Source organism: Pan paniscus, chromosome 15 (genome assembly GCF_029289425.2).
Source record: "Pan paniscus chromosome 15, NHGRI_mPanPan1-v2.0_pri, whole genome shotgun sequence".
NCBI classification, from domain to species: Eukaryota; Metazoa; Chordata; class Mammalia; order Primates; family Hominidae; genus Pan; species Pan paniscus.
In genome coordinates this window covers 25780703-25803703 of record NC_073264.2, presented here as the reverse complement: position 1 = coordinate 25803703, position 23001 = coordinate 25780703, and the positions used below count along the sequence as shown (strand labels likewise).

Here is a 23001-nt window from a genome sequence, read left to right as displayed (position 1 = left end):
AAATTAATTCAAGATGGATTAAAGACTTAAATGTTAGACCTAAAACCATAATAACCCTAGAAGAAAACCTAGGCAATACCATTCAGGACATAGGCATGGGCAAGGACTTCATGACTAAAACACCAAAAGCAATGGCAAAAAAAAGCCAAAATAGACAAATGGGATCTAATTAAACTAAACAGCTTCTGCACAGCAAAAGAAACTATTATGAGAGGGAACAGGCAACCTACAGAATGGGAGAAAATTTTTTGCAGTCCACCCATCTGACAAAGGGCTGATATCCAGAATCTACAATGAACTCAAACAAATTCACAAGAAAAAATCAAACAACCCCATCAAAAAGTGGGTGAAGGATATGAACAGACACTTCTCAAAAGAAGACATTTATGCAGCCAACAGACACATGAAAAAATGCTCATTATCACTGGCCATCAGAGAAATGCAAATCAAAACCACAATGAGATACCATCTCACACAAGTTAGAATGGCAATCATTAAAAAGTCAAGAAACAACAGGTGCTGGAGAGGATGTGGAGAAATAGGAACACTTTTACACTGTTGGTGGGAGTGGAAACTAGTGTGGAAGGGAGTGTGGTGATTCCTCAAGGATCTAGAACTAGAAATACCATTTGACCCAGCGATCCCATTACTGGGTATATACCCAAAGGATTATAAATCATGCTACTATAAAGACACGTGCACATGTATGTTTACTGTGGCACTATTCACAATAGCAAAAACTTGGAACCAACCCAAATGTCAATCAATGATAGACTGGATTAAGAAAATGTGGCACATACACACCATGCAATACTATGCATCCATTAAAAAGGATGATCCATTGTAGGGACATGGATGAAGCTGGAAACCATCATTCTGAGCAAACTCTCGCAAGGACAGAAAACCAAACACTGCATGTTCTCACTCATAGGTGGGAACTGAACAATAAGAACGCTTGGACACAGGGTGGGGAACATCACACACCGGGGCCTATTGTGGGGTGGGTGTGGGGGGAGGGATAGCATTAGGAGGAATACCTAATGTAAATGATGAGTTAATGGATGCAGCACACCAACACGGCACATACATACATATGTAACAAACCTGCACATTGTGCACATGTACCCTAGAACTTAAAGTACAATAAAAAAAATTTTTGAATTAAAAAAATTTTAATTTTTCAAAGTTCAGGTTGGTTCTTTTATCAATTCTGCTGGTATTTTTTGACAGCATCTTGTCTCTTTCTCATGTTTTTAATTTCTTCTCTTTCTTAAACATTTTAAACTTTGGTAATTTTATATTCTATATCTCTAAATTCTAACACTTTTTGATTGTCTAATTCTGCTGTTTGTCATTTTGTTTTGGTTTGGTTTTATTTGACACCCTCAGAGTGCTTTGTTTCCTTGTGTGTTTTGTAATTTTGTATTGTATGTTTATGCTTGGCAGGATTTTATCTATTGAAATCCTGTGAAACCAAACCAAGAGAAGATTTATGTCTTCTATCTGGAACACTTAATTTAAATTCTTGGGTTAGAGATTTCTAGGCCAAGTAGGTAAAAATTAATTCAAACCACAAATATGCAGGCGGACAGGACAATAGATACAACTTCTCAGAGAACAGTAATTTTTTTGACAACCAATCCTAGACAAGAGCAAAGCCTAGAGAAACAAGTTTCCAGGCCATGTTCTTTGATACCAGGTGGACTTTTAAAGTTTACTTTTTATCTGAGAACACAGCCCAAGGGCTTTATCCAGGGCTGTGTTTATCAGTCCCAAATTTGCTTCAATCTCAGGCATGGTCTCCTGTCACCCAAGCCTCTAGGTTACTGAAACTAAAAGTCACAAAGTACCTGTTAAAGAAAATTATTCAGTGACACTTGATAGAGTAAGGTAAGGAAGGTACGTAAGGTAAGTAAGGTAAGGAAGACTTTCCATCACAATAGGTACAGGTACCACTACAATGTGGTCTTGCAGTGGGAGAGATTGGGCTCAAGTCTGAAACAACATGGGCAAGTGGGAATTTACAGCCAACGAATACGGTGGGGGTCAGTGGATGAAAAATTAGTAAGAGAAAAATATCAAGGGTAAGAGGGATTCTGGCTAACCCAAACTAACGGGATTCATGTGAAGATAGGCCAAGGTGATCAGACATCACCTAGGGGATGAAGGATGAGGGGCCTGATCAGAGATTGAGAGTGATCAGATATCAAGGGTGAGGGGGTTCTTGCTAAACTGACTTAGCAAGGCTCTTTGCGAAAACTGGATTTTACAAAGAGGTGTACAAATGAGCCTAGAAGGTTCAGAAGCCTGACTAAAGTTTGGCCAAGCAAATAATCTTTGTCATAACCTCAGTCCCAAGACACATTTCATTTTTTGGCTTCTGGGATTTTTTTATTTTTCTAGCTAACTTGGGAATACATTTAAATGGAGGTATGTTTAATTTTATCCAGCATATCCAGGAATTTTAAACTGGGAGTTTTTTAAACTATAATGTTCCCCTCATATGGTTTTCAAAGATCACTCAGCTTGCAATGTGTGAAATAGTTTGGAGAGGAGAAACATGCAAAAGCAGGAAGACCTACAAGGAGACTACTGCAGATATTTACACAAGACAGAATAACTCATAAGACGATTGTGATGGCAGAGACAGAGGGAACTATGAGGAAATTTCAAAATGTTGTGGAAAAAAATGAATTAAAAGATTAAAAAATATAAAATATAAACTTTATTTCTCAACATAAGTTCCACCAACTTCAAGACACTTTCGTAAGAAATGACACCAGCCATTTAGTACACCCTAAAGAACTGAGGGTCCTGGAGACTTAACCACATCAATACAGTCCTTTTTACATTATTAACTGAAGAAAACTGGGCGCCCTTGACAGAATTTTTTAAGATTAAAAAACAAAAAGAAGTCAGAAGGAGCCAAATCAGGTGGATGCCTAAAGATTTCCCATTGAAACTCTAACAAAATTGTTCTTGTATGATGAGAGACATGAGCAAAAGCATTGTCACGGTGGAGAAGAACTGTCTGGTGAAGCTTTCTCAGGTGTTTTTCTGCTAAAGCTTTGGCTAACTTTCCCAAAACACTCTCAATAGGCAAATTAATGTTATCATTCTTTGGTCCTCCACAAAGTCAACAAGGAAAATACCTTGAGTATCCTAAAAAAAACTGTTGCCATTACCTTTGCTCTTGACTGGTCTGCTTTGCTTTGACTTCCTCCTCTTGATAGCCATTGCTTTGATTGCACTTTTTCTTCAGGATCATACTGGTGAAGCCATGTTTCATCTCCTGTTACAATTCTTTGATGAAATGCTTCAGGATTGTATTAGTCTGTTTTCACACTTCTATAAAGAACTGCTGGGGACTGGGTAATTTATAAAGAAAACAGGTTTAATTGAGTCACAATTCCGCATGTCCCAGGAGGCCTCAGGAAACTTATAATCATGGTGGAAGGCAAAGGGGAAGCAAAGACCTTCTTCACATGGTGGCAGGAAAAACAGTGAGTGAAAAGCCCACAGGAAACTGCTATTTATAAAACCATCTGATCTCATGGGAACACCCTCACTATCATGAGGACAGCATGGGGGAAACTGCCCCCATGATCCAATCACCTCCCACCAGGTCTTTCCCTCAATAGCTGGGGATTACAATTCAAGATGAGATTTGGGTGAGGTCACAAAGCCATATCAAGGATCTTGACCCCACTTGTTTAAACTTTCCACTGAAAGCTCTGCTCTTAACTGTAGCAGATCTGGGTACAACAGTTTTGTTACCTATTGAGTTGAAAGTTTGCTCCACTGTAACTTTTCAGTCAGAATTGTGTAAACTGAACCAACGGAGATGTCTATGGTGTTGGCTATTGTTTCTGCTGTTGTCAGTTCTCTTCAATTAGGGCACAAACAAGATGAATTTTTTTCCTCACAAAGTGATGTGGATAGTCTGCCACTATCTATATCTTCAACATCATCTCCTCCCCTTTTTGTTGAGACAGGGTCTCACTCTGTTACCCAGGCTGCAGCACGGTGGCGCAATCATAGCTCACTGCAACCTTGAACTGCTGGGCTCAAGCAATCCTCCTGCCTCAGCCTCCCAAGACGCTGGAACTACAGGTGTGCACCACCACACTTGGCTAATTTTTAAATTTTTAGTGAGATGAGGTCTCGCTATGTTGCCCAGGCTGGTCTCAAACTCCTGGGCTTGAGAGAGGCTCGTGCATAATCCTCCCAAAGTGCTGGGATTACAGGCATGAGCCACCATGCTTGTCCATCTCCTCGTTTCTTAAAATGAGTTATGCATTTGTAGACTGCTGATTTATTTGGGGCGTTGTCCTCATAAACTTTTCATAAGGCATCAATTTCATCATTCTTCACCAGAAATTCCATGTTTGTTCTTGCTTCAATTTTAGCAGAATTCAGGTTGCTTTGATAGGGGCTCTTTTCAAACTGTCTAGCCTTCTTAGTGCATCAGATCCTGTTCAGACATGTTATATAACAAGTTAGTACAAGTTTATTTTGGTGTAAAAAAAATCTGGGGCCGGGTGCGGTGGCTCACGCCTGTAATCCCAGCACTTTGGGAGGCCGAGGCAGGCGGATTACGAGGTCAGGAGATCGAGACCATCCCAGCTAAAACGGTGAAACCCCGTCTCTACTAAAAATACAAAAAATTAGCCGGGCGTAGTGGCGGGCGCCTGTAGTCCCAGCTACTTGGGAGGCTGAGGCAGGAGAATGGCGTGAACCCGGGAGGCGGAGCTTGCAGTGAGCCGAGATCCCGCCACTGCACTCCAGCCTGGGCGACAGAGCGAGACTCTGCCTCAAAAAAAAAAAAAAAAAATTGGAAACCTATGTATTTTTTAGCATAATACACATTTTCCATGAACTTTTCAAAGACCCCTCTTAGATAAATCTGGGAGAGATTCAGTATTTAAAATCAATAGGGTTTCAGACGTCCAAGAAGAGATGTGTAGTGAAAAGTTTTTATAGGGGTTAGGAGCTCAGCGGAGAGATCCGAGTTGCATAGGAGATTTGGGGTGTCTTCTGTTAAAGCCTGGTAACTGAATTCAAGGCATAGATGCCTAGGGTAAAGTGCAGAATGGAAAGAGAAGGTCCTAGGATCCAGCTCTGAGGAATACCAATATTTTAAGAACTTAGCAGAGGTGGAGCAAGCATCAGAGACTGAAAAAAGGTAGGAGAAAGCCGAGAAGAGAACGTCTTTCACTGAAGCCAAACATTTTCAAAGGGAGGAAGGAAACAGCAGGTGCCCAATGATACTGAGAGGTCAAGAAAACTAACAGAAAACTAGGGATTAGATTTGGTAACACATGGGAAACTTATGTTCTTGGAGAGTGAGGAAATGAATGATAAAGGCACAAACCCTATAGGAGTGAAGTAAGAAGTAGAAAATGGAAACTACACTTGTGGGAAGTTTGGCTATGAAGGCAAAAAGAAAAAAAGAATATTAGCTGGAGGAAAAACAGGTCTGCAGAAGGCTTATTTTAATATAGGGGGATCTTTGGAATATTTAAATGTTGATAGAAAGGCGCCAGCGGAAAGAGAGAGAAGAAAAAACTGGCCGAGTGGAAAGAAATCCAGATTACCGGTGGAAGGGTTCTCTTGCATTACTGACCCGCCAACTTAATAGACATCTAAAATTCTGAGGTCTGGGTAGCTTCCGGTTTTAGGTGAAGGGTTTTGTTGGTTTGGGTTTGGTTTGGTTGGTTTTCTACACTAAAGCCTTCCCTCCTCCGCCCTTTCCGGGTCCATCGGTCTAATCCCTCCCACCTCGCTTGCTATTGAAACACACAGCCTATATTTACAAGTTTTTCCGGGTCGCCGAGAAGGGTCACGCACAGGATTGCGACCTCGATTGGAACGCGCTTCCCGAAAGGGGCATGCGCAGAGAGGTCGTAGTCGCGTCTGAGGTGAGGTAAACTCTAAACTTTACGCAGGCGCGTTAGGTCCTAGTCGCTATGCGTGTGCTTGTGGGTGAGGGAGGGCAGAAAGGGAGAGTGCTGGGCGGGCTTAGTCGGAGATTGAGGACTGGGAATCCGCTTCCGGGAGGGCACTGTCTAGTGCACAGGCAACCTAGCCTTGGCCTCCTAGCCCGAGAAGCCGAATCTCCCTAATCCCTGTGACCTGTGTCACCTCTGCATCGCGAGGAGGGGGATAAGTGGGGAGAAGTCTGATGTCAGATGGGATGGCGCCGGAAAAGGGTGCCACAGCGGGGACGGAAGGCGCCCCCACCCCAACTCCACGGGAATATAAACAATTTGTATTTTCCGATCAGGTGGCGGGACAGGCTTCATTGGGACAGCCCTAACCCAGCTGCTGAATGCCAGAGGCCACGAAGTGACGTTGGTCTCCCGAAAACCCGGGCCCGGCCGGATCACGTGGGTAAGTCCATCCTCTGGAAGCGGGTGGGAGGGCAGAGTTGGGCGGCGCAGGGCGGGGCAGGGGTACTGGGTGCTTTCTCCGACAGGATGAGCTCGCTGCATCGGGGCTGCCAAGCTGCGATGCCGCCGTCAACCTGGCCGGAGAGAACATCCTCAACCCTCTCCGAAGGTCAGCCCGGGCCCTAAAGCTGATACCCACTAGAGCACAGGGAGGAAAGTGCCCCACTGATGAGAACCTGTGAGCTATGGGTAATGGAGCTCCCAGATTCCGAACTAAACCGATATCCCAGACTACTCATTCTGCTCCACTCCTCCACCCCCACCTGCTCCTCCACCCAGTCAGCCAATTGGCTTAAGTCCTCACGTATAACTCAGGATGCCCAGGAAATGAATGCCCTTTCCCTCTACAGGAGACGTTGACTGTTTCTCTTAAGCCAAAATTCAGGGCTTTACAAGAAATTGGTATGAAATAGCTCCCAGGAAAAGACAGAGGGATATGTGCACTTATGTATTTAGTGGCTTTTTATTTCCCATGTTTCTCCTGCAGATGGAATGAAACCTTCCAAAAAGAGGTTCTCGGCAGCCGCCTAGAGACCACCCAATTGCTAGCTAAAGCCATCACCAAAGCCCCACAACCCCCGAAGGCCTGGGTCTTAGTCACAGGTGTAGGTATGCCCCCCAAATCACCAGCTCCTTATATTCACCAGGGGAACGGGGTAACTCAGACCTCTGTAGCTATGCACACACCAGAGCACTGGTCTTTTCCAGGCAAAATGACTTCCTAGGCCCTTGATCCATGCATGTTTCTCCTAACCTTTGTGTACTTTCACTAAGAAATTGAGACCCTGAAAAAACAGTGGGGAGTGGCATCACTCAGTGCCAGGGAAAAGTCCACCTATCCCAAAGTCCCTTACTTCTCACACCATAGTTCTTTAGGAACAGAGTTCCTGGTCACCTTTGGGACCAAGTAATTGCAAACAATTATACACACCAGCCACTATTTGAAGTGTTTTATGCTTATTATCATTTATTCCTTACAACAACCCTATGAGGTAGGTACTATTATTCCCATTTTAAAGATGTGAAAATTCTATACAGAGAGGTTAAGTAACTTGCATCAAGTCAGAGAGTTAATAAATGAGGGAGCTGATTAAAATTCAGGCGCCTGGTACCCAAGTTCCTGTTCTTAACCACTATACTCTAGCAGCCTCTAAGTTTAGCCCTGCAACCAAAGAGTTCCTCCAGGGAAGGAACGCTTCAGGTCATGGAGAAGTTCAAGGGGAAAATATCCAAATGGCTCTGTCTCCAAATGGGGAGATCCTAAGGGCCAGAGAAGGTGAGGCCAAGGGGAGCCTCCACTACAGAGAGCCAGGCAGGACCAAGGACACCCAGGGCAAATGATTGTGTTCCACCGGCAGCTTACTACCAGCCCAGTCTGACTGCGGAGTATGATGAAGACAGCCCAGGAGGGGACTTTGACTTTTTCTCCAACCTCGTAACCAAATGGGAAGCTGCAGCCAGGCTTCCTGGAGATTCTACACGCCAGGTGGTGGTGCGCTCAGGTGAGAAACGGGCCTGGGTATCAGACAGGGTTGGAATGTCTTCTCTGGGCTGGGGAAGTGATGGGATTAGGAGAGCTGAGATTACAATTACAGAGTGAGAGGATGCCACCACTTCTAGCCAACCTGCAGATGAGAAGGTGTGAGGTCTTAAAGAGAGCCATACTGCTCGCTTCTGTTACAGAGCCAAGTCAGCATGGGGAGAGTGAGGAAGGGGAAACAGAAACCAGGAGGAGCAGTGGGCTCCTTCAAGGCTGAGAGGACCCCTGTACCTTCCCTCTTGCCTGCTCTAGGGGTTGTGCTGGGCCGTGGGGGTGGTGCCATGGGCCACATGCTGCTGCCCTTTCGCCTGGGCCTGGGGGGCCCCATCGGCTCAGGCCACCAATTCTTCCCCTGGATACACATCGGGGACCTGGCAGGAATCCTGACCCATGCCCTTGAAGCAAACCACGTGCACGGGGTCCTGAATGGAGTAGCTCCATCCTCCGCCACTAATGCTGAGTTTGCCCAGACCTTGGGTGCTGCCCTGGGCCGCCGAGCCTTCATCCCTCTCCCCAGCGCTGTGGTGCAAGCTGTCTTTGGGCGACAGCGTGCCATCATGCTGCTGGAGGGCCAGAAGGTGATCCCACGGCGAACACTGGCCACTGGCTACCAGTATTCCTTCCCAGAGCTAGGGGCTGCCTTAAAGGAAATTGTAGCCTAAGTAGGTCGCGGCAAGGGCCTGAGGCCTGTTCCTCACAGGCTTCCAGGTTAGGCACTGTGAATAGGCTCAGCTCCTCTAGAGAGCTGAAGCCATCTGGTTCTTAGATTCCTCTCCCAGTCCTCTTTCCCATTGTTCTGTTGCTCCACCTTATTGTCTCAAGGCCGTAATCTCATCAGGTTGGGACATTAATCTTTTCAACTCCTTGTAAGATTTCCCAGTTTGGTTTCTCTACATGTCCTGCAGCTGCCCCACTTCTCCTTTACGCTGTGTAGAGAATGCTCTGCAGTTTAGGCAATAAAAATAAATTGTCTCACTAACCTTGGCTCATCTCTTTGGCCTAGATTCTCCTGGGATTTACTTCAAGGAATGTCACCCTAGATGATTCTTCCCCAAAGACGGGGTTTTGAAAGTTATAATGGGCAGTCTCTCTCATCACCGTTTCCCTTCTTGGTCCTTCAGTTGCCAAAAGAACTTGTCACAAGTTTGGGACATCAGGTTATGATAAAGATAGACACTAGAAGAGAGAATGATGATCCATTTCCAGTGGGCCCTGTAGTCACCCTGGATGCTGTCAGAGTGCCATTAGGATGCCAGTAGAGGAAGAGGTAAGGCCCAGGTGTAGGATAGCCTTCAGTCTGTGTCACCAAATGGCAAGTGCATTACTAACCACACAATGGTCCCAGTTTATCAGGCTGCAGCAGAACAAAGTCAACATCCCTGTCTATAAGAAGCTTAGGACTTGCCTCTCATCTGACTGGGGCCACTCAGTCAACCAGGGCCCTTAGCACAAAAGGGCAGAAGACACTTTTGGTCTACTGCACACCCACCATCACTGAAAGTGAAAAGGGCAAGAAACCAATCAAGAAGTATAAACAACCCTATCAGGAAAAAAAAAACTCCAAGGTTTTCATCTAGGACCCTTTTTACCTACCTAAAGCTGTGACATCTGCCATAACTTGACCAGACACAGTTCCCCCAGCCACCAGTTCAGGCCATACTAACCAATCTCTTCTCAGGGACCACTGGGTTATCTCTTAATCATTGTCACCTCTTTGACCAGCCTGTCTCCAACACACCTGCCCCCAGCCTGGGTCAGTATGGTACAGTGGTGTAAATCACCAAAAAGGAAGGGGTGAGGACACAAGGACCCTCCCCATCATCATTACACTCGCCATGCAGTATTCAACTCCCTGTGCCACTCAGAGGGAGGCAGAAGTCAGGGCCTGGAAAAGATCTTGTCCAGAGACTCCCCACAGGCCCACACAGAACAGAACCCAGGGGCACCTGTCCTACTTCTTTATCTGGTCTTGGATTCCAGGAAGTTGACTGGCTCTGTATTGTTCCTGGAGGTATGACCAGCCTCAAAGGTGGATGTAACAGAAAAGCATACTTTAGGCTGCACTAAAGTAAGGAGTACTGATTAATACCGTCTACACAGGGAATGTGCTACCCTGGAGATAGTAAATTCCCTGGCACAGGAGGACTTCAAGCAGATCCAGGGCAATGACCTCTAGGAATCAGGGTGAAGAGAGCATGTCAGTAACAGCAGAGTTGGTCTGGTGGCCAGTCAAGTGCCTTCCAACTCTGGTTCTTTCATTTTCCAGATAATTAGTTCATCTAGAACCAACTGGTTCAACTTCCGTTAAGTCCTCCCATCCCCATACACACACACATAAAGCAGAAGTGTGCCTTGCTTTATGCAACATACGTCTTCCATAGAGAAAATGTTAGGGTCGGATCACATTAATATTGTCATTGCAGAGCATGGCTTCATCGATTTGGTGAAAAATCGACGTGTTCATCTCAACACCAGGAAGTGCATCTAACCAGGGATTTGCCAACACATTTGTTAGTCTGTAAACAACACCTGAATACAACAGGAGAGCTGCCATTTATAGGAACCCTGAGAGTATTTTGATAATGCAGTCATCCCTAATTTACCTACTGTGTAAATGTAGATTTTGGAGGTTGCTCAAAAGGGATGCAGCCATTATAGGGCATGTTATAGTGAGAATGCAGTGTTAAAATCTAGGGTGTGGATCCTGGAGACAAAGGACCCACATCTCTCTGAAAGTGAGGTTTCGGTTAGAGAGCCTGTGCAGCCACAGGCAGACACACCTGAGACTTGGTCCAAGCACCTTTCCTCCAAGAGGCTTTCCTCTATGTTCTCATTTCTCCTCCCAACAGGTATTTTTACCCCTGATTTGTAGGCAGAAGTAAAGCCCAAGCAACTCAATCAAGGTCACAAACAGGCATAGCTGAGACCAGAAGCCAAGTCTCCCTCTGCCTTCTTCACTAGCTCACTCCACCCTATCGTGGCCCAGTCCACATAACACTGTGCCAGGGCCTAGCATCTCCTTCCACGCTCCCAGGAGCTCAGCAAGGGAGCATCTTGTTCTCTGGCCATCCAGAGCAGCAGCCAGGGAGAGGAACAGCTTAACTTCCTGTCACTTCCTGCCCACCCTGCCCTCCACCCTAGCTCAGCTTGGAGGTGGAGCCAACAGTCTCAGTCTCCGGAATTAATCCCTCTAGCAGCCCCCACTCCCTACAGAAACCCTGTGCTAAGGCAAAGTTGAGAAGTTAAGGCTGAGCAGAACCTCTTGAGAGCTGGCTGAGGTCCTGACTCAGTAAGATCAAGTTCACTTTATAGACCTGTCCCAAAGTGGCTTCCCTGATCCAAAGCACCAACTCAGGGTGCCTCTGGATCAGAGTGAGCAGCAGAGGGACTCTCACAGAAAGGGCTGAGCTGGAGGCGGCTGGAGCTGACAGGGCGGCAGCCACTCAAGCAGGTGAGGCTCAAAAGTTAAGACTGAGCAGGGCCTCAGACAGTTGGTTGATGTCCCGGCAGTATGGCTCCCGCTGCAGGATGAAGTCCACTTTGTGATCCTGACCCCAAAACACCTCCAGCAGCTGCCGCCGGAGCCGCTCTGTTTCCCGGGTCTTCCGAATGCCACCACTACCTTTTTCCTCTTCTCTCCCCTGCTGCTGTTTCCCATGTTCTGCAAAGCCCCTGGAAGGATGCTGAGCCTTAGAAGACCCCTGTGTCCTGGGAAGAAACAGACCAAAAAGAGCTGATGAGCATCCTGCGGGGGAAATTAGATCTTAGTGGGCTACCCCTCTCTTAATTGTCCTGCCTATTCCTGGCTTTGGGGGAGAAATCCTGAAGTTCCTGAAGCTGACCACTGAGTGGCAGTATCAACCCACTTCTGAAGGGAAGATGGGCCGTTCTTTTAGAAACAGGGTGAACTCTGCCACTATTATGATCTAGTTCTAGTCCTAAATGAATCACTTATGTAATGGTCAGCAGAAGGCATGCTGAATACAACTGGCTGTCAGTATAAGCAACCATTTTCCAAATAACTCCATCAAACATGCTGATTAAGAGAAACAGGAAGCAGGTGTTTCCCTCCCAGCAAGGAGGTTCTATGTCAGGATCCCCTGGGAAGCTTATAAAGGCCAAGGCCAATGCAACTCAAACCACTGCAAAATTAAGCTGGCCCAAACTGAGGTCACACTTCCACCCAAGTCTCTGGGCCTGCCGAGAGAGGGCCAGGGGTGGGGGCTGCCTGCAAGTAGTCTAGGGGATTGATTACCTGGCTGGCTTCTTCAGAAATTCATCCAGGGTGGGGCCGTTTCGCCCCAGTGGGTCATCAGGTACCATGAAGAGGTTTCCCACAAAGGTAAAGGGCAGCAGGCTGGATGGCGAAAGATAATGTGTGGTCACAGAGGGGGCCCTTGCCCACCTCCCAGACAACTGAGACCAGTATCACCAGAAGCTGCTGGCTCCATCCTTCAAGAAAACTTCACCTTCTTCCCAGAGTTTTCACCCCATGGCCAGAGCAGAGCTGGCTTTAGAAAAACATCTGCATCTGTGCCCAGTTCTCAGCGGGAGGGCTCCCTCACCGTTCTCTGATGATTGCCATCCACTTCTCAGACTCCTCCGCCAGGTCCCGGAACTGGTCATTGGAGACAATTATCCCATCTGTCTCTTCAGCCAGCTTCACCATGAACCTGTCTCCAAAACCACAGCAACCGAGAGAGGGTTGAAAAATTACCTACTGGGTACAATGTTCACTGTTTGGATCATGGTTAAATTAAAAGCCTTGACTTCACCACTATGCAATATATCTATGTAGCAAAACTGTACTGGTATCCCCCAAATCTATAAAAATAAAAGTAAAAACCACAGCAACCATTTGGGACTCTCCAAGGCCCCAACCCCAGAAGTTTTACTGTCTCCCATAAGCCACTTCTGGTGATGGAGATCTGGCCCCCTACCTCACCTTGACCCAGCTACAGGCAACTGACTAGATGCAAGTGCCATGGCCTAGAGAGGAAACAAAGATGAATCCAAGGTGGTCTCCCAGTAGCATCCTATCTGCCAACCATAGTCCTTCACCCAACACTTTGTGCCTCGTCAGTAAACAGTAAGATCTAGCTCTGTCTTCCACCCTGCCCAACCAATCCCTTGCAAATCCAACATGCCCTTCCTTTGAAAAGCCTTGTGCTCTGCTCCCTTCCTTCCCAGGCCCACCATTACCACCCCAGTAATTCAGATATTGCAACTGAGATTATGCATAACCTCCTAACAAGGGGGTCCCCGCCTCTGACCACTCACCCACCCTCCAGTCTCCCCTGCCCTGCCCCAAGAAAGCATGCTTATCACCTACACAAAACTCTTCCACACTTGCCCTTTATTTACCAAATAAAGTCCACACACCCAGGCCTAGCAGCTAAGGCCTTCTACAGGTCAGCTCAAATCACCCTTACAGCCTTATCTCTCCCAATATTTCCTAACCCACTCTCAACTCCAGCTAAAATCAATAATCAGATTACACTCTGCTCTCCACGTATGTCTTATGCTGACTTCCATATTTCTCCAACTATTTCCTCTATTGAAGGCACTTCCCAAGACTTGCTAAGGAACAGAATTACCAAGGGAACTTTTTTAAAAAATGCCTGGGCTCCACTTCAGTAATTCTGATTCCACAAGACAGGGTAGGACTCATGAAGTGATGGGTGGTGGTCTTTTTAACAGATTTAGAAATGAGGAGATCCAACCCATCCCAGTCTTCTCAACACAAAAACTCACAAATCTCTCCTTTCCCACAAAACCCCAGCCAGAATGGGGCTCCCTTCCCTCTGAGTTCCTGTAGTGTTTGATTTATGGTTTCTTTCGGCTCTCTAGTCAAGAATCAGATCTTGTTCCCAGTGTTCCCACCTCCTCCTGCAGGCCATGCACCTAGTACTAAGTGAGCAGTCAGTATTTGAAAGATAGTGTGGTATAGGGAGAACTGGGAGTCAGGATTAGGTGTGACAGATATTGGGCTCTGAGCTTCTGTCTGGGAAACAAATTAAGGGAATGACATACAAATGTCTATGGCCGGGCTTGGTGGCTGACGCCTGTAATCCCAGCACTTTGGGAGGCTGAGGTGGGTGGATCATGAGGTCAGGAAATCAAGACCACCCTGGCCAACATGGTGAAACCCCATCTCTACTAAAATGCAAAAAGTTAGCTGGGCATGGTGGCATGCACCTGAAGTCCCAGCTACTCGGGAGGCTGAGGTAGGGGAATCACTTGAACCTGGGAGGCAGAGGTTGCAGTGAGCCAAGATCATGCCACTGCACTCCAGCGTGGCGACATAGCAAGGCTCCGTCTCAAAAACAAACCAAAAAAAAATTATATGGTACGCTTATGGTATGCAAATGGTATTTTCCAGTTAAGCATATTTTACTATGATCGCATTACACAGTATGTTGTTCAGCAACATTCATTCCGTATGCCTACGCTGTGTACCACTGTGCTTATTCACTGTTACTGGGCGAATTCCCAATTTATATTATGTTATCTGCCAACCAGGTCCCACACAACTGGGCAGACACATGCCTTTAACATTCATTAAAACGAACTCAATCTTCAGTTTCAATTCTGTTTCAATGCAGGTGTGGAAAGAAGATTCCATATCTTGGGTAATCTGTGACATCCAGATATAAATAGAATAACATTGGGAGAACGTAAACTGCTTTTTTGTAGAATACCATTTACTTGTTAAGGAATAGAAGGTAAGTGTTTGAAAAGACAAAGTATATAATCACTATGGTTTGGAAAAACTAATTTTTAAAAACTGTATAATGTCCTAGAGAATAAAGAACTTGTAAATTTTTTAACTTGGCTTTCTAAAATCTGCTCATTTCTCACACCACCTAGGCAGACTATGGTAGAAGTGTGCCTTGTATTTTCATTCAAACCATCTGGCAGCTTTGAGGTCTAATTTCCCTTTGCTAAGACAGGTAACCACTCTGACCCTCTGTCTCCACGACTGCAGATTGGAGATATACCCGCTGCCACACTTGAGTAGGTCTGTGCAAAGTTAGGATGGAATGTCACTGTACTCTTGCCTAGCACCTTGAGCAAGGCAAGCACATACCTTATCTTTTTCGTATATTCACAAGGAGGGTAAATGAATGGAGGAGGACCCTGAGACAAAGAGGTTAATTCACTAAGGAAAGTTCCACAGTCAAAGTCAATGAGTAGTGCTACTTGAGGCTCAAATTCAGATCTTCCAATTCTAAATCCAGTGATCTTTCTATTATACCATGTTTTGTACAGTCCTATTATTCATGCGTTGTGTTTCTCCATTTTACTTGTTATTTTGACCTTTACTCTGGTTTTTCCAGAATGTTAGGGAAATTTCTCTGCATGTTTGGAAATTCAGGTTATAAGAAGACATCTGTCAGCTACTTATGTAACCAGCTTTCCCACCTTTCCACTAAACCAGTATTTTCTAGACAGTAAGGCACTATATAAATACAAGGTATCATTTTGTTTGATGAATGATGAATAGACAAACATGGTTGTCTACAGTTCATCTCATCACACCTGCAGGGCAGGTTTACCTACCCAATCATAAGGCACACAGAGGAATAACTGGCCCCTTACCCACCACCAAGCCTTAGAAACAGCGTAAACTACCAGGAGCTTTTCTCTCTCCCTCAATCTTCCACAGGGCTCCTTGAATATCAAGTCTGGGGCCAGGAGAGGAGCAAGTACCTGTCATCATAGGAGGAGATCCTCTTGCCATCCATGACTCGTGAGGGTGTGAGGGAGAGCAGGCTGAGGGAATACAGCTTTTGCAGGAAGTGACTCTCTATTGAAAAAGAACATAATAGGGTTCTCCTCAAGGTGGAAACAGAGCCTATCCTGGGACACTGAAGACCAGGCCCAACTCACCTCTGACTTTGGCATCCTTACTGAAGCGCCACTGAGGCACAAAGACAGTTATGTCACGGTGACCACGGTCCCAGAAGTACTGCACAGCAATGGCAATGCCCCGGCTGGAGAAGTAGTGCTGGAGGCCATGCCTGTAGTGGGAGGGGGTCGGCCAGAGGAGGGGCTTGGCACCCTGGCTACAATGCCAGCCCCTCAGGACATATCCTCCCTCTCCTAGGCCCTTAGCCCCACCAGGTACTCACACCATGGCCACGTTGCTGCCATCAATGACAATATGGCGGAGGTCTGGCTGGCCAGGCACATTGGCAAGGCACAGGGTGAAAGGATCCTGCAGGGCCTCCTTGAAACGCTGTGTTCCAGTCACCAAGTTGCCCCCTCGGGCGCCTCGTTTCCATTGAGGCCCCCGACCCCGTGCCATGCCCTGCTGCTTGTCTCCCCTGTCCCCCACGTCTCCCCGGTCTCCGCAGTCACCCCGGTCTCCACAGTGCCATGGGGGTTCCGGTGCAGGTGGAGGGCTGGGCACCCTCGGAGGAGAGGCATTCCCATTGTGGAGTCGCTGGAGGAGGGAGGCTCCTCGGGACTGAGCTGCCCTGTGACAGGAGCCATGGGCACCGGGAGGCTCACGGTGGACACAGAACCCTCCTCCTCCCAGAGTTATCTCCTCCTTCCCCAGGGCCTTCCCTTTCAGGGGTGCTGACTCCCTTGCCCCTCCACCCACTGACTGTGGCCTGAGGGCCACTTCTCTCTCCCACGCCTCTTCCCCAGGCAACTCCTTCCACCCCAAATCCATCTCCCTGGGACCACCCTGTTTCCCTCCCTCCTTCTCCACAGCGTAAGTGTCTCCCCTTGCTCCCCTGGAATCTCCGGGTCCCACAGATCCAGTGTCCAGGGACTCCCTGCCGTCACTAGGGGGAGCTCTCACTCCTTGGCACTGAGCACCCAGCAAGGCTGAGCTCCGCCCCTCCCAAGAAGCCAGTGCTCCTGGCCCCTGCCCACTAGACGCCTCCTGCACCAGACTCAGCAGCTCCTCCTGGACAGCCAGGGGCAACTGCAACAGAGCCTCTCTATGGGCATCCCCCGGGGACCGCAGCAGGGCAGAGAAGTCTCTCAGCACTCCAGTACACTGAGAGGCTCCGGAAGATGGTCCTGGCGTGAAGTCCCAGCTCAGCCGCTCTGCCAGCTCTTCTACCCGGCTCTGAGCCATGACAAAGGCTTCAGTCAGGCCACTGATCATCAGTGAGCCTGGCGCCCTGGGCACCAGATGGGCTGACGTGCTCCAGGCCAGGCAGTCAAGGAAGAAGCCCTGGGCTCCCAGAAAGATGCAGTGCAGTTTGGGCGGGTAGTGGATTTCATCCTGCAGTTCTGGGCTGCAGAGGCCTTTCAGGTACTCCTGGTTGGGAGGAAGGGAAGGTCAGGAAAAGTAAACTAACTGGCCCAGATCACCCCTCCTGGCTCCTTGCTCGCTCCTGAGCTCCAGGATGTCTGGAGTATCCACATGATGTTATTCCCATTTTAGAGATAAGGAAACTGAGACTCCCATCACAAAGCTGGTACATGATTGAGCCATCCTGGAACCCCAGCCTAATCCCAAAGGAAGCAATGTGGCCCAGCCTCCCACCCCACAGTGCATTCCTTGGTGGGGCCAACTTGTTCAGCCAGATATCTCTATTCTCCCAAAGAGCACAGAATGATTTTTGCCAGCCTGGGCCATCACAGAAGAAATTAAGCTGAAACTGAAAACAAATATAGAGTTGGAAAGTCCCTCAAAACTCAGGGGCACTGAGGTTGCCAGTGAGACAACCAAGAAGTGGAGATCCTCCCCAGGCCCCTCCTCTTCCCTGCTCTCCTCCGCCCTGGGGGAAAGCGTCCTTGGTGCCTGGAGGGATGGGGGAGAGAAGGCGTTCACCTTGGCTCTGCTGGCGTTTTCCTTGGGGCCCTCCAGCTGCAGCCAGATGTGGGGGTTGTCCGGACAGTCCTTCGGAAGGACGCTCACCCCCACGCTGAAGATGCGCTCCACATGGGGCTGCTGTTCCCGAACCTTGTTCTCAGCCTCCGCAGTCACCGCAAAGCGATCTGGGGATGCGGGGCGGGCCCCCCAGGTAGGCATGGCTGCTGCCCCCAGCCCTGGAAGGGGAGAAGGCAGCTCAGAGCCTCATTGTACCCTCAATCCAAATCCTGGTTCCTGGGACTACACCAGCTATCAACAGATCGCACCTAGTTAAGGCTCTGGTAAACAGCCCCAGGAGGTGACAAGCATCTGAGTCCACTGGAGGTAGGGAGGGTGTATGTCACGCAGGCCTCTCCGGAGAGGAAGTCCCGGTAAACAAGGCTGTCTATCGAGAGTGGGCGTCTGGGCTTTGGAAAAGGACGACCACAGTCCGGAGCAAGAAGGGTGGGGGGGCTCCAGCTCGGCCTGGAGGCCAGAAGGAGTCTCCTGGGGGACTCTGAAGCTTTTTAAGGACGAATCCTCAGCAGGGGATTGAACTAGGCTGTCCTCTGGGGGTCCTGGTCTGCCATTTCCAAGGTTCAAGCCACTCCCACCCCTCCCCCAGCCGTCCGCTGCCCCTCTCCGTCAGGCCACGAGCGCCGCCCAGGGCCCAGGGGCCGGGCCGGGCCCGCCCACCGCGGACTGGGGCAGCCACCCCGGGCCGGGCCTACTCCGCACTGCGGCTCCCGCTCCCCGCTCCCGGGCGCGGGGGAGGGGCGCGCCTACCGCCTCCGCCGCCCGCGCCGGCTTCGGGTCCTCTCAGCGCCCGCCGGGCCCCCGCTTTGCCCGCGCCCCCAGCCCAGGGGACAAGGGCAGGGGGCCCGAATCTGGGCGGGCCTTCCCGGGTTCCTCACCCAACGGGGACCTCTCTTGTCCACATCGCACGCAAACTGTTTCTTGAGTCACTTCCTGGCCTGGGGCGGAGTCAGCCCAGCTCCTCCCGGCTGCGCGCCCTCCTCCCAACCCCGCCGCCGCGCCCAGAGGCCCCGACGGGCCCGCTCGGCCTAGTCCCCTCGGCGGCTCCAGGGCTCGCTCCTTGCGCTTCTCACCAGCCCTCCCGTCTGTCTCCCGGCCCTCAGGGTCCTCGCGCATTCTGCGCAGTTACTTCTCGGAAAGGGGAACCATGCGTTGAAAGTTGTTTCCCGCGAAAAAAGATGTGGCCGACCAAAGAGGCAGCGTGACTGGCCCACTGGTGCTCTAGGCCCAAGCACTTTCCACCAAAGCAATCGTGGCGGAGGGGGTAGGCGGGAGGCGGGAGGCGGGAGGCGGGAGGCGGGAGGCGGAGAGTACCCCTGGTGGAGTACCCCTTTCTTCCAACAAATGGAAAGATGCCACGAAGAAGGGCTGTTGATTTGTGGGGGATTTTGAAGAGAAGAGGAATAGGAGGAAGGGGTTGAGGGGCTGCCTCTGGCATATGCACACACTCACACATTCTCTCACACCCCTCACACACACATACCATGTTCTCCATCCCCCCAGGTCCAGCCCTCAGTGCTGTCCCATCCAGCAGGGCTGCCCTGAAGCTCTGGCTGCAGCCCTCCCGTCCAGCGGGCAGGCGGCTTCATCTCTCCTTTCTCTCCCAAAGCCCAACTGCTGTCACTGCATGCTCTGCCAAGGAGGAGGGAACTGCAGTGACAGCAGGAGTAAGAGTGGGAGGCAGGACAGAGCTGGGACACAGGTATGGAAAGGGGGTTCAGCAAGCCAAGAGAGGGCAGACGATCAGGGTGCCGGCGGTGAGAATCCAGGGAGAGGAGCGGAAACAGAAGAGGGGCAGAAGACCGGGGCACTTGTGGGTTGCAGAGCCCCTCAGCCATGTTGGGAGCCAAGCCACACTGGCTACCAGGTCCCCTACACAGTCCCGGACTGCCCTTGGTTCTGGTGCTTCTGGCCCTTGGGGCCGGGTGGGCCCAGGAGGGGTCAGAGCCCGTCCTGCTGGAGGGGGAGTGCCTGGTGGTCTGTGAGCCTGGCCGAGCTGCTGCAGGGGGGCCCGGGGGAGCAGCCCTGGGAGAGGCGCCCCCTGGGCGAGTGGCATTTGCTGCGGTCCGAAGCCACCACCATGAGCCAGCAGGGGAAACCGGCAATGGCACCAGTGGGGCCATCTACTTCGACCAGGTAATCCCCCTACCCCTGTCCAGGGGACCTGGAAGGACCCTGCAAGGACCTGGAAGCAACTGTCCAAGCCCACTTTGCTGTCTCTGAGGCTTTAAGAAAACAGCTTCCTACATCTTTCCCTAATCTGGCCTGTTGCCCCACCACCCCACCGACGGTTTCCCCTCCCTCCACCCATACGCAGCTCCCTCCTTGCTCCTTCTCACCATTTCTTTTGAATCTGTTCACTCCTATTCACTCCTACTTGCCACTCCTTCTATTCATTACTCACTGCCCCTGCCCCTAGTCCCCATGGTACCCCTGAGCCATGGGCATTTCCTGAGCCCCACTCAGCAGGCTCTGCTTCCCCCAGGTCCTGGTGAACGAGGGCGGTGGCTTTGACCGGGCCTCTGGCTCCTTCGTAGCCCCTGTCCGGGGTGTCTACAGCTTCCGGTTCCATGTGGTGAAGGTGTACAACCGCCAAACTGTCCAGGTGACCTCAGCACTGGCCCCCATCCCCGGCTCGGGAGGGTGGGGAGGGGGAAGAAGGGGAGCCCAGCTAACCTCCGGGTGGACTCTCCATTGACCTGTGTCCTGGAGGCCAGGACCAGGGGAGGAATGGGCCTGCCTTGCATTGAGTGTGGAGGATGTGCAGAGTCCAATGCTGGCCACCCCTCAGCCCTCCAGGGAGAGCCTGGGGAATGGGGGCTAACTGGGCTCCCCTCCCCAGGTGAGCCTGATGCTGAACACGTGGCCTGTCATCTCAGCCTTTGCCAATGACCCTGACGTGACCCGGGAGGCAGCCACCAGCTCTGTGCTACTGCCCTTAGACCCCGGGGACCGAGTGTCTCTGCGCCTGCGTCGGGGGAATCTACTGGGTGGCTGGAAATACTCAAGTTTCTCTGGCTTCCTCATCTTCCCTCTCTGAGGACCCAAGCCTTTCAAGCACAACAATCCAGCCCCTGACAACTTTCTTCTGCCCTCTCTTGCCCCAGAAACAGCAGAGGCAGGAGAGAGACTCCCTCTGGCTGCCTATCCCACCTCTTTGCATGGGACCCTGTGCCAAACACCCAAGTTTAAGAGAAGAGTAGAGCTGTGGCATCTCCAGACCAGGCCTTTCCACCCACCCACCCCCAGTTACCCTCCCAGCCACCTGCTGCATCTGTTCCTGCCTGCAGCCCTAGGATCAGGGCAAGGTTTGGCAAGAAGGAAGATCTGCACTACTTTGCGGCCTCTGCTCCTCCGGTTCCCCCACCCCAGCTTCCTGCTCAATGCTGTTCAGGGACAGGTGGCGCAGGTGAGCCTGACAGGCCCCCACAGGAGCCCAGATGGACAAGCCTCAGCGTACCCTGCAGGCTTCTTCCTGTGAGGAAAGCCAGCATCACGGATCTCAGCCAGCACCGTCAGAAGCTGAACCAGCACCGTATGGGCTAGGGTGGGAGGCTCAGCCACAGGCAGAAGGGTGGGAAGGGCCTGGAGTCTGTGGCTGGTGAGGAAGGAAGGAGGGTGTATTGTCTAGACTGAACATGGTACACATTCTGCATGTATAGCAGAGCAGCCAGCAGGCAGCAATCCTGGCTGTCCTTCTATGCTGGATCCCAGATAGACTCTGGCCCTTACCTCCCCACCTGAGACTAGGGTGAGTGTGTTTGCTCTGGCTGAGAGCAGAGCTGAGAGCAGGTATACAGAGCTGGAAGTGGACCATGGAAAACATCGATAACCATGCATCCTCTTGCTTGGCCACCTCCTGAAACTGCTCCACCTTTGAAGTTTGAACTTTAGTCCCTCCACACTCTGACTGCTGCCTCCTTCCTCCCAGCTCTCTCACTGAGTTATCTTCACTGTACCTGTTCCAGCCTATCCCCACCATCTCTCTTTCTCCTGATCTGTGCTGTCTTATTCTCCTCCTTAGGTTTCATATTACCTGGGATTCCATGATTCATTCCTTCAGACCCTCTCCTGCCAGTATGCTAAACCCTCCCTCTCTCTTTCTTATCCCGCTGTCCCATTGGCCCAGCCTGGATGACTCTATCAATAAAACAACTAGAGAACGGTGGTCAGTGAGACACTATAGGATTACTAAAGAGAAGATGCCTCTGGAGTTTGGATTGGGTGTTACAGGTACAAGTAGGTATGTTGCAGAGGAAAATAAATATCAAACTGTATACTAAAATTACATTTTAAAAGTTGAATAATGTTTGAGTTAAATAGGAAATACCAAGGTGAATTTGTGGTTTTGAAAATAAATAATTTTTTGAACTGTCACTAATCCTAAAAACAACATCAGGAACAATCTGATATCCATTCTTAGAAACTGGATCTTTGCTTCAAATGTTAGTCACCATTAAAAAAAAATACCAAAAACCCTCAGGTTCCTTGGAGAATAGCTGCACATCTTAAGTAACTCCAGGCCCAGAACATGTTGTTGATGACAGAAAGCAAAGATACTTTTTAAATGTATAAAGTAAAGCTGAAAAGGCAAAGGAATCAATTTAAAGAAGCTCCCACTTGACATGCTTTGACAATTTGATTATCAAAAGGAAAATAATATAGTTAATTGGAACAAGGTGAATTTTTTAAATCCATGTACCTGCAATGATATTCAAAAAGGAAGAAGTCACTATAAAGTGTGACAAAAAGTAGTTAATATACTGAGTGAAGAAGAGTGAATATAATAGGCTATTTTTAGTGAGTCGTGATAAGAACAAGAACATAAATATAGTAGGCATTTTGTCTATTTGCAAGGTACATTTGTTTTTCTTTATCTATGTAAGTAGGGAGGGGTGAGTACAGAGAACCGTGAGTAATTCCAAGAAGATCTGGCACTGTGCCAAGAATGAAAGATACTGGTGGAACTATTTGGGTATATTTTGCAACTAAGAAGAAAAACAGTCCAATGGCGTGTTATAAGACAATGGATTAGTCAGATGTCCAAAAGACAACTGTTCACTGCTCAGGCTTGATCGTTCATCTCCTGGAAAATGGATCCTCTGTATTACCCCACTAATTATAATGAGATATTAATTAGGCAAAATGATTAA

At 49.3% G+C, this 23001-nt stretch overlaps 3 protein-coding genes and 1 long non-coding RNA gene across 9 annotated transcripts; 2 read left to right on the top strand and 2 right to left on the bottom strand.

Moving 5' to 3' along the window:
• Window positions 1-2712: 2712 nt before the first annotated feature.
• Window positions 2713-5853, bottom strand: LOC134729042 (uncharacterized). The gene is made up of 2 exons (XR_010109889.1): window positions 5598-5853; window positions 2713-4474 (listed from the first exon to the last, which is right to left on the bottom strand). It is a non-coding gene; the product is annotated as an uncharacterized LOC134729042 (long non-coding RNA).
• On the top strand, window positions 5822-8971 carry SDR39U1 (short chain dehydrogenase/reductase family 39U member 1). Of its 6 annotated transcripts, XM_003809111.3 has the most exons (6): window positions 5934-5985; window positions 6287-6393; window positions 6479-6561; window positions 6940-7061; window positions 7811-7954; window positions 8245-8971. In XM_003809111.3, exons 1-6 carry the CDS (start codon window positions 5970-5972, stop codon window positions 8652-8654), a joined length of 882 nt encoding a protein of 293 aa, XP_003809159.2. In that variant the 5' UTR covers window positions 5934-5969; the 3' UTR covers window positions 8655-8971. The 6 variants fall into 6 exon arrangements, with proteins under 6 accessions (XP_054953385.1, XP_008959531.2, XP_003809159.2 ...); XM_055097410.2 differs by lacking the exons at window positions 5934-5985; window positions 6479-6561 and adding an exon at window positions 5822-5921 and having other exon boundaries at window positions 6940-7728; XM_008961283.4 differs by lacking the exons at window positions 5934-5985; window positions 6940-7061 and adding an exon at window positions 5822-5921.
• Window positions 8972-10329: 1358 nt separating this feature from the next.
• On the bottom strand, window positions 10330-19437 carry KHNYN (KH and NYN domain containing). The gene is made up of 8 exons (XM_057299825.2): window positions 19332-19437; window positions 17792-18009; window positions 16128-17275; window positions 15886-16016; window positions 15706-15802; window positions 12558-12665; window positions 12248-12349; window positions 10330-11700 (listed from the first exon to the last, which is right to left on the bottom strand). The coding sequence occupies exons 1-8, from the start codon at window positions 19435-19437 to the stop codon at window positions 11451-11453; spliced, it is 2160 nt and encodes a 719-aa protein (XP_057155808.2). The 3' UTR covers window positions 10330-11450.
• Window positions 17992-22225, top strand: CBLN3 (cerebellin 3 precursor). Its single transcript, XM_003809112.8, has 4 exons — window positions 17992-18157; window positions 19352-19984; window positions 20334-20453; window positions 20691-22225. The coding sequence occupies exons 2-4, from the start codon at window positions 19685-19687 to the stop codon at window positions 20886-20888; spliced, it is 618 nt and encodes a 205-aa protein (XP_003809160.1). The 5' UTR covers window positions 17992-18157; window positions 19352-19684; the 3' UTR covers window positions 20889-22225.
• Window positions 22226-23001: the final 776 nt, after the last annotated feature.